The sequence below is a fragment of the Tupaia chinensis genome, unplaced genomic scaffold (assembly GCF_000334495.1).
Source record: "Tupaia chinensis unplaced genomic scaffold, TupChi_1.0 Scaffold000201_1, whole genome shotgun sequence".
In the NCBI taxonomy this organism is placed as follows: domain Eukaryota; kingdom Metazoa; phylum Chordata; class Mammalia; order Scandentia; family Tupaiidae; genus Tupaia; species Tupaia belangeri.
In genome coordinates, this window is record NW_006159676.1 from 395,907 (window position 1) to 405,943 (window position 10,037).

At 52.3% G+C, this 10,037-nt stretch overlaps 1 protein-coding gene across 1 annotated transcript in view; it reads left to right on the top strand.

Annotated features, from left to right (window-relative positions):
- The window catches only part of PBX4 (PBX homeobox 4), a 75,573-nt gene that overhangs the window by 56,280 nt on the left and 9,256 nt on the right, over positions 1 to 10,037 (top strand). The window contains exons 4-6 of the mRNA XM_006147152.2: positions 2,419 to 2,666; positions 2,953 to 3,143; positions 5,905 to 6,040. Of these exons, the coding sequence (XP_006147214.1) occupies positions 2,419 to 2,666; positions 2,953 to 3,143; positions 5,905 to 6,040 (575 nt within the window). The remainder of the gene's footprint in view (positions 1 to 2,418; positions 2,667 to 2,952; positions 3,144 to 5,904; positions 6,041 to 10,037) is intronic.

Here is a 10,037-nt window from a genome sequence, read left to right on the forward strand (position 1 = left end):
TTTTTTTTTTTCTTTTCTTTTTCTTTCTTTTTTTTTTTTGGAGAGGTTTTAGCTATAGGGCACGTGCGCTTGCCAGAAAGAGAGAGAGGACAGAGAGACAGAAAGCGAGAAATCACCCCCCAGGGGGAATGGCCACGGCGCGATCCCTTCTCCTCCATTCTCCTGTCGGGATCTTGGGCACGCACGCACATGCACCCAGTGTGAGTTTAAGCCGCTGAGTCCGGGACTCGAACCTCAGTCAACTACATAGGAGTCCAGCGACATAGCCATTACGCCATCTGCTGGTCCCGAGGGATCTGACTTTCTATGCGCAGCACTTTACCACTGCACTACTGGGCCAGCCCAGTATTCCCAATTTTATTTTACATTTTTATGTGGTGTGCTGGAGTTTCGACCTTACCCTCGGAAAGTTGGGACAAAGGAAATCTGGCAGTCTGGGGAGGGGGATAGCTTTTATTTTCCATCCCGTCTTTCCGTCTGAGTGCCTTCAATATCTATGGTGTTCCCTGAGCTGAGCTCCTTCCTGGTCCCCATGGCCTCCTGACCTGTCACTCGAGGGCCTTCGGGGAGCTGAGATGCCCTGGAATAGTCAACCAGAAATGAGCTGATTGTAATTACTCGTAAGGAACGGCTAATGACCGTAATTAGGCTAGTGACGATGCACTGGGAGGACAGATGCCTGCACTGAGGGAGCTGCAGGCCCCACGTGAGGAGCACCTGACAGGGCAGATGGCACTTTTCGAGTAGGTCAGGTGAGGCCCAAGCACACACTGCTTGGGATGGCAGCGACCGAGACGCCAGGGTCTTCCTGGGTAACTTTTTTAAAAGTTTCCTTCTACTTACACTGCTGCATTGGAAAATTGTACAATCTTTTTTTTTTGGAGAGGTTTTTGCTACAGGGCGTGTGTGCTCGCCAGACAGACAGAGACAGAGAGACAGAAAGCGAGAAATCACCCCCCAGGGGGAATGGCCACGCCGCGATCCCTTCTCCTCCATTCTCCTCTCGGGATCTTGGGCACGCACGCACATGCACCTGGCATGAGTTTAAGGCACCGGGTCCGGGACTCGAACCTGAGTTGACTACATGGGAGTCCAGCAACAGAGCCATTATGACAACTGCTGGTCCTCCTTTAATTCCATGTTTTTACAAAAAGTTTGTGGAAAATTTCCTCTTCTTTTTTTTTTTTTTTTTTTTAATTACCAGAGAGCATGAGTGCTCACCAGAAGGAGAGGGAGAAAGTAGCCCCCCATGGGCTGTTGTCATACCATGGTCTATTTCCCTATCTTGTCAGGATTTGGGGCATACACACACACACACACACACACACACACACACACATGCTTGCCCAGAAAATTTTCTTTTTCTTTTTCTTTTTTTTGGGGTGGAGAGGTTTTTGCTATAGGGTGTGTGCGCTCGTCAGACAGACAGAGAGAGACAGAGAGACAGAAAGCGAGAAATCACCCCCCAGGAGGGATAGCCATACTGCAGTTCCTTCTCCTCCATTCTCCTCTAGGGATCTTGGGCACGTACGCACATGTGCCCGGCATGAGTTTAAGCCACCGGGTGCGGGACTCGAACCATGGTCGTCTACATGGAAGTCCAGCGACAGCCATTACGCTAACTTCTGGTCCCCCCAGCATATTTCCTAAGCCACCGGAGCCAGACTCAAACTGCAGTTGACCACGTGGGATCTGGCTCATTAATCACTAGACCAAGGGGCCAGCCCCTTCATATTCTTTCTTGATTTATTTATTTGTTTGTTTGTTTGTTTATTTATTTATTTATTTTCAATTTGCCATAAGGTACATGTGATTGCTAGAGAGAGACACAGAGAGAGGGAAAACGAGAAATCACCCCCAGGGAGGGTGGCCCTGCCGCAATCCCTTCTCTTTCATTCTTCTCTAGGGATTTTGGGCACGCACGCACACACACACCTCTGGTGTGTTTTTCAGCCCGCCAGGTTCAGGACTTGAACTGTGGAGTCAGCCATGTGGGATCCAGCCCCTTAACTTCCACACCACCTGCTGGCCCCTTCATTTTTTCCTGAAGGGTTCCATGCAAAATGCTCAGACCTGATGCCAACATTAACATCAGGTTGTGTTCTCGCCAGAAGATGGATCTTGAGGGGACCAGCAGTTGGCGTAATGACTGTTGTCGCTGGACTCCCGTGGTTCGCGTCCCGGACCTGGTGGCTTAAATTCACGCCGAGCATGTGTGCATGCATGCCCTAGATCCCTAGAGTAGAATGGAGGAGAAGGAATTGCGGCATGGCCATCCCCCCTGGGTGATGATTTCTCGCTTTCTGTCTCTCTCTCTCTTTCTGTCTGGCGAGTGCACGTGCCCAATAGCAAAAAAAAAAAAAAAAAAGAAAAAGATGGATCTTGACTTGTCGCCCTCCCCCCGTCTCTCTTATCCAGTGGTCAGCATCCGTGGCATTCGGGACAAGGAGCCCCTTGACGCTCAGCTCATGAGACTGGATAACATGCTGCTGGCCGAGGGCGTGTCCAGGCCAGAGAAGAAGGGAAGAGGAGGACCAGTGGTGGTGGCCGGCGCAGCAACACCAGGTGGCTGTCCAAATGACAATAGCATTGAGCACTCTGACTACAGGGCCAAGCTGTCCCAGATCCGACAGATTTACCACTCTGAGCTAGAGAAATATGAACAGGTGATCTTTCTGCATGGAAGAGTTTCTATCATGTGAATGCGCATTTGTCAAAGCACAACCCGGAACGCTAACTGCCTTTCTTTTGTGAGCACAGAACAGGGAGTACACGCCATCGGTCCCCGTCAAGGTGGCCGGCTTTACCGAAAGCCCTTGTCATTGATTTCCCAGTCACCAGTCTGTGTGAGAGCCACGGCAGGCGGCAGGTGGCTGGTCCGCCGTGAAGTCTGCTGCCCCGCCCCGGCCTGCTGCTTCATCACAGGCCGGCCTGTCTGTGTCCCCACCGCAGGCCTGCTATGAGTTCACCACGCACGTCACCAACCTTCTCCAGGAGCAGAGCAGGATGAGGCCCGTCTCCCCCAAGGAGATCGAGCGCCTGGTTGGCGTCATTCACAGCAAGTTCGGCGCCATCCAGATGCAGCTGAAGCAGAGCACCTGCGAGGCGGTGATGACCCTGCGCTCGCGGTTCCTGGACGCCAGGTCAGGGACTGCGTTGCCCATGACATGGGGTGGGGATGGGGGTGTTGACTCTCCAGAAGATGAGGGAATCAGTGCTGGGTGGAGATTAAGGTAGTCCTTGGGGGGACCAGCAGTTGGCGTAATGGCTACATTGCTGGACTCCCATGTAGTCAACCACGGTTCGAGTCCCAGATCCAGTGGCTTAAACTCACACCGGGCGCGTGTGCGTGCGTGCCCAAGATCCCGAGAGGAGAATGGAGGAGAAGGGATTGCGGCGTGGCCATCCCCCCTGGGGGGTGATTTCTCACTTTCTGTCTCTCTGTCTCTCTCTCTCTGTCTGGCGAGCGCACGCGCCCTATAGCAAAAACCTCTCAAAATAAAAAAATGTAGTCCTCGGGGGCTACCACATCCCACATCATGGCCAGCTGTAGCACGCACCACGAAGATGCTATTTTCTGCAGTGTGGGACCACACGAGAGGCCAAGGTTCGATTCTCAGTCCAACCTAAAAGCCGGGTTCGGTGGTGTGCTCTTATAATCCCAGCAACTGGGGAAGGCTGAGTTAGGAGGGTCACGAGCTTGAGATTGACCTGGGTGACATAGCAAGACCCTGTCTGAAAAAGAACCTGCGTGGGCCGGTCCCATGGCCTGGTGTTTAAGGGGGCTGGATCCCACGTGATTTACCACGTGGTTCATTCTAAGCCCCAGTGGCTTGAAAAACATGCCAGAGATGTGTGCATGTGTGACCAAAATCCCAACAAGATGGAGACATAAAGAAGGGACTGTGGGGACCAGCAATTGGCGTAATGGCTATGTCGCTGGACTCCCATGTGTTCAACCACGGTTCGAGTCCCAGACCCGGTGGCTTAAACTCAACTGCCGGGCCTGTGTGCATGCGTGCCCAAGATCCCGAGAGGAGAATGGAGGAGAAGGGATTGCGGCGTGGCCATCCCCCTTGGGGGGTGATTTCTCACTTTCTGTCTCTCTGTCTGTTTTTGTCTTCCTGGCCCCATAGAAAAAAACCCTTAAAAAAAAAAAAAAAAAAAAAAAGAAGGGACTGTGCCCCATTGGGGGTTGCTTTATCTCTCTCTCTCTCTCTCTCTCTCTCAATCCCTGACAATTGCACACATCCTCTGATAAATACATGAATAAATAAAATAAAAGAGCCACGCACGCACAGTGGCACACACCTGTGGTCCCAACTAGGAGGCTACGGCTGGAGGTTCATGACGTGCCTAGACCCCATCTAATTAATTATTGATAGATAGGTAAGTACACAGTCCTAGGGGCTCTGACCACGGACGTGGGTGTAGGCCTCACATAGCCTCTCTGAAAGGCAATCTGGGGACCAGCAGATGACGTAATGGTTATGTCTCTGGACTCCCATGTAGTCGACTGTGGTTCAAGTCCCAGACCTGGTGGCTTTAAGTTTACGCTGGGCACATGTGCATGCATGCCCGGAATCCTGAGAGGAGAATGGAGAAGGGATTGCAGCATGGCCATCCCCCAGGGGGTGGGGAATTTTGCTTTCTGTCTCTCTGTCTCTGTCTCTCCAGCAAGTTCACACACACAGTATAGCAAGAATCTCTCTTTTAAAAAAAAAAAGAAAAAGAAAAAGAAAGAATGGGGCCAGCAGGTGGCGTGGTGGTTAAGGCACTGGGTTCCCACATGGCCGACCACTATTTGAGTCCTGGACCACCTGGCAGCTTGCTTTCTCTCTCTGTCTCTCTGGTCAAGTTAAAAAATAATAAATAAAATTTAAAAAGTAATTTTAAAAAAGAAGAAGAAGGGCAATCTGAAGTATCAATTGCTCTTTTTATTTATTTATTTTTTAGGTTTTTGAAATTGGGCGCATGTGCTCACCAGAGAGAGACAGAGACAATGAGAAGGAAAGTGAGAAGTCAACCCCCAGCAGGGATGGTCACACCACAATCCCTTCTCCATTCTCCACCTGGGATTTTGGGCATGCACGCACAGGTGCCCAGTGTGATATTTAAGCTACCAGGTCCAGGACTTGAACTGCGGTAGGCCACATGGGAGTCCAGCATCTTAACCATCATGCCACCTGCTGGCCCCTATTACTGTTTATAACAGCTAGAAAATTATACCTAGAGGGCCAGCAGGTGGCATGGTGGTTGAGAAGGATCTGAATGCCACACGGCTGACTGTGTGGTTCACGTGTCAGATTTGATGGCTTGGGAAACATGCTGGCCACATGTGAGTGCATGCCCAAAATCCCAAGAGGAGAACGGAGAAGAAGATATTTCAGGATGCTATCGCCTCCCAGGGTGGGCATGCTTTCATGCTTCTCCCTCGCTCGCTCGCTCTCTCTCTGGTGAGCGTGCGCACCCTATAACAAATTTTAAAAGAAAGAAAATCATATTGGGTCATCAGAAAAGTCAGGACAAATTTTGCATAGAAAAATACGTGATGGGACCAGCAGATGGCATAATGGCTACGTCGCTGGACTCCCATGTAGTCGACTGCAGTTCGAGTCCCAGACCTGGTGGCTTAAACTCATGCCGGGCTTGTGTGCGTGCCCAAGATCCCGAGAGGAGAATGAAGGAGAAGGGATTGCGGCGTGGCCATCCCCCTTGGGGGATGATTTCTTGCTTTCTGTCTCTCTGTCTCTCTTTCTTTTTGCATACGTCCTATAGCAAAAACCTCTCAAAAAAAAAAAAAAAAAAAGTCATGACTTTCACAACAACCCAATACTTGGGGATGGTGCAGTCCTCCTAGAGTCCCAGCGTATTCATTCCAACTAGGTCTGTCTGTCATTGCAGGCGCAAGCGGCGCAACTTCAGCAAGCAGGCCACGGAAGTGCTGAACAAGTATTTCTATTCCCATTTGAGCAACCCTTACCCCAGTGAAGAAGCCAAAGAAGAGCTGGCCAGGAAGGGCGGCCTCACCGTCTCCCAGGTGACGTGCGTCCTCCACTGCCACACCGCCCTAAGGCTCAGTCTCGGAGCAGACACCCTGGGGAGTTAAGAAATTGTGTGCTGGAACCAGCAGTTAGCGTCATGGCTATGTCGCTGGACTCCCACGTAGCCGACCATGGTTCGCGTCCCGGACCCGGTGGCTTAAACTCACGCCGGACACCTGTGCATGCATGCCCAAGATCCCGAGAGGAGAATGGAGGAGAAGGGAGTGCGGCATGGCCATCCCCCCTGGGGGGTGATTTCTTACTTTCTGTCTCTCTGTCTGGCGAGCGCACGTGCCCTATAACAAAACCTCTCAAAAAAAAAAAAAAGAAAGAAAGAAATTGTGTGGACAGTTGGCACAGCAAAAGGGTCAAGTGTCCAGTCCCCATCGTGGCCTGGCTGGGCTCAGAATCTGGCTCCATGCTATGGACACGGACTCGGACAGGCTCTCTCCTTTCCCACTTGTGACATAGGGACGCAAGTGCACCCACTGTGAGACGTGGGACTCCTGAGTGGCGCAGATGGGGTGTGAGGTCCCAGAGATGGCGCACACAGGGCATGAGCCCCTGAGCAGATGGAGGGGCCCCGAGCTCCCTCATGGGGGGTGGTGGAATGGAAGCGTCCTCCCCTGCAGCCCGGTAATCAGCCACTGTGTCTCCTGTGGAATTGGGAGCAAAGGAGGGAGGGACTAAGCCCAAGAGGTGAGGCAATATTTCGGAGGAGTTTGAAGTGGCCATTAAGTCCAGGCAGGCCCGGGCAGTGAAGCAGGGCCGGGCTCCTCTCTTGAGCTAGAGTATATGTTGGAGGCAGGGCCTGGGCACAGCGCTCCAGCCCAGGCAGGCCCAGCCCCACTTCCTCTATGGCGGCAGTAATGCCAAGTGCTGATACACAGCGTACGAGGTCCCCGAAAGTCCCCACCTCCCCCTGAGGTGGCCTCTTCCACTGGCTTTGAGGTTCTGGCCCTTAGTCTCCTCACTCTGCCCCCAGCCTGGGCAAGGTCCAGCTGCCTGCCTGTGACAGAAAATACTACAGAAGCCCCCAGGGTCACACAGGTAGCAGAACATGATGGCAGGCCCAGTCACCTCCAACTTCACTCACCCAGGAACTGCTGTGGCTTCCCCAGAAACAAGCCAGAGCTGGAAAAAAGAGGCCCTGGGACCAGCAGTTAGCGTCATGGCTATGTTGCTGGACTCCCATGTAGTCGACCACAGTTCGAGTCCCAGACCCGGTGGCTTAAACTCACGCCTGGCATGTGTGCGTGCGTGCCCAAGATCCCGAGAGGAGAATGGAGGAGAAGGGATTGCATGTGGCCATTGCCCCTGGGGGTGATTTCTCGCTTTCTGTCTCTCTGTCTCTGTCTGGCAAGTGCACGCGCCCTATAGCAAAAACCTCTCAAAGAAAAAAAAAGGAGGGGAGGACTGAAGGATGTGTGAGGTGTAGCTGCCGCTCGGCTGCCAGATTCACCTCCAGGCGCCGCAGTCCAGGCGGAGCCTCCGAACGGCAGATGGATCTTGTGTCCACTACTCCATCTGAAGAGAGGGTTGGCTGCAAACCAAAGTTTGGGAAGTGCTGGCCACATTCCAGTAACCCTCACGCTGTGTAGTCCAGACCCCGAGACTGCCCCCCTGCACCAGCAGCAAAATTTTAGGCTAGGAGCCCCGGCCCACTTCAGTGTCCACAGGGTCTCAGGACATTTGAAAATGATTGATGGGGGCCAGCAGGTGGCGTGGTAGTTAAGGGTGCTGGACTCCCACATAGCTGACCACAGTTTGAGTCCCAGACCTGGCGGCTTTCTTTCTCTCTCTCTGTCCCTCTCTAGTCAAATTTAAATAAATAAATAAATAAATAAATGAAGCTAAATAAAACAATTTGTTAAAAAAAATAAAATGATTGCTGGGGGCCAGCAGATGACGTGATGGTTAAGGGTGCTGAATTCCCACATGGCTGACCACGGTTTAAGTCCCAGACCTGGCGACTTGCTTTCTCACTCTCCCTCTTTTTCTCTCTCATACACACACCCTGCCCCTCTCTGGTCAAATATAAAATAAATCTTTAAAAAAGAAAAGAAAAAAAGTGATTGGTGGGACCAGCAGATGGCATAACAGTTACGTCACTGGAATCCCATGTAGTCGACCGCAGTTTGAGTCTTGGACCCGGTGGCTTAAACTCACGCCGGGTGCGTGTGCATGTGTGCCCAAGATCCCAAGAGGAGAATGGAGGAGAAGGGATTGCGGCGTGGCCATCCCCCCTGGGGGGTGATTTTCCCACTTTGTCTGCTCTCTCTCTCTCTGTGTCTCTCTCTCTGGTGAGCATATAGCACATTTAAAAAGAAAAAAAGTAGAATTACTCTCTCACATGCCAAAGAGGCCCAAGGGAGGAGGAGGCAGGAGGGCAGAGCCCATGGATGGGGTGACAGGGAGCCTTGGACGGCTGCAGCTGGCTGGGCCGGAGGAACCAGAAGGCCAGGCCAGGGAGCGGCTCCTGAGCTCTATATCTGGTGGAGAGGTGTCAAGAGCTGGTGCTGCACCCATGCCCAAGACAAGGGGACCATGTGGGGCCCTCCTCATGGACGTGGCCAAGGATCTGCCATCCCCCAAGCCCTGGCATCTCCCTCCTGCCTGACTCGCCCACACCCATGTTGGCTTCTTGTCCCCTAAAATACCAGGTGAACTTGACATGAAAAAGTGTTGTCTGGCCTGCATCTGCAAACGTTCCAGGAGAATTCTGGAGTTGGGCCCTGTTGGTGGCATAGTGGTTGGGGCACTGGACTCTCATATGGCCAACCGTGGGTCGAGTCCCAGATCTGGCATCTTGAGAGTCACACCCGGCACGTGTGCATACGTGCCCCAAATTGTGGTGTGGCAGTCCCCCCAGGGGGTAATTTCTCTTTCTCACTTTCTCTCTCACTGTCTCTTTCCAGTGAACGCACATGCCCTATGCCAAACACCTTAAAAAAAAAAAAAAAGTGAAAAGTGTTCTAGAGCATTTACTTGTTGATAAGTGGAAGCCAGGTGCTTGCCTAAGGCTGGATCAAGAGAAGGCCACCCTCACACCCCAGCGGCACACCCCAGGGAGCAAGGGAGCACATGCATACTAGAGATTTATCTTTTCTCTCTCTCTCTCTCTCTCTCTTTTTAATTTTTGCTATAGGACACATGTGCTTGCCAGAGAGGCACACAGAGAGACAGAAAGTGAGAAATCACCCCCTAGAGGGGATGGCCATGTTGCAATCCTTTCTCCTCCAGTCACCTCTTGGGATTTGGGGCATGCACACACACACACACACACACGCACGCCCGGTGTGAGTTTTAAGCCACTCTGTCCAGGACTCGAACCGTGGTTGACTGTGTGGGAGTCCAGTGACGTACCCATTATGCCCTCTGCTGGTGGTCCTAGGGATATATTTTTTCTTTACTTATTTTTGTAACACAGTGAAAGATAGAGACAGGTACCCTGATCCACCCCCAGCCTTAACGAACCAGGATCACGGGTGTGTACATGCACTGGTCTGCACAGAGAGGCCCCAGGACACAACTGGGAGCCTTCCCATGTGGGTCTGGTTGTATTGTTTATTGGGGGTTTTTTGGAGAGGTTTTTGCTATAGGGCGTGTGCGCTTGCCAGAAAGACAGAGAGACAGAAAGCGAGAAATCAACCCCACGGGGGCGATGCCACGCCGCAATCCCTTCTCCTCCATTCTCCTCTCGGGATCTTGGGCACGCACACACACGTGCCCAGCGTGAGTTTAAGCCACCGGGTCCGGGACTCCAACCGCGGTCGGCTACCTGGGAGTCCAGCGACATAGCCATTACGCCAACTGCTGGTCCCTGGTTGTATTGTTTTTGTACCACACTCTGGCCCTGGATTTTGTCCTCCACCCCTTACCCCTGCTATAGGGCACATGCACTTTGCCAGGAAACAAGTGGGGGAGTGAAAAATCACCCCAAGGGGTGATGGCCATACCACAATCCCTTCTCCATTCTCCTTTTAGGATTAT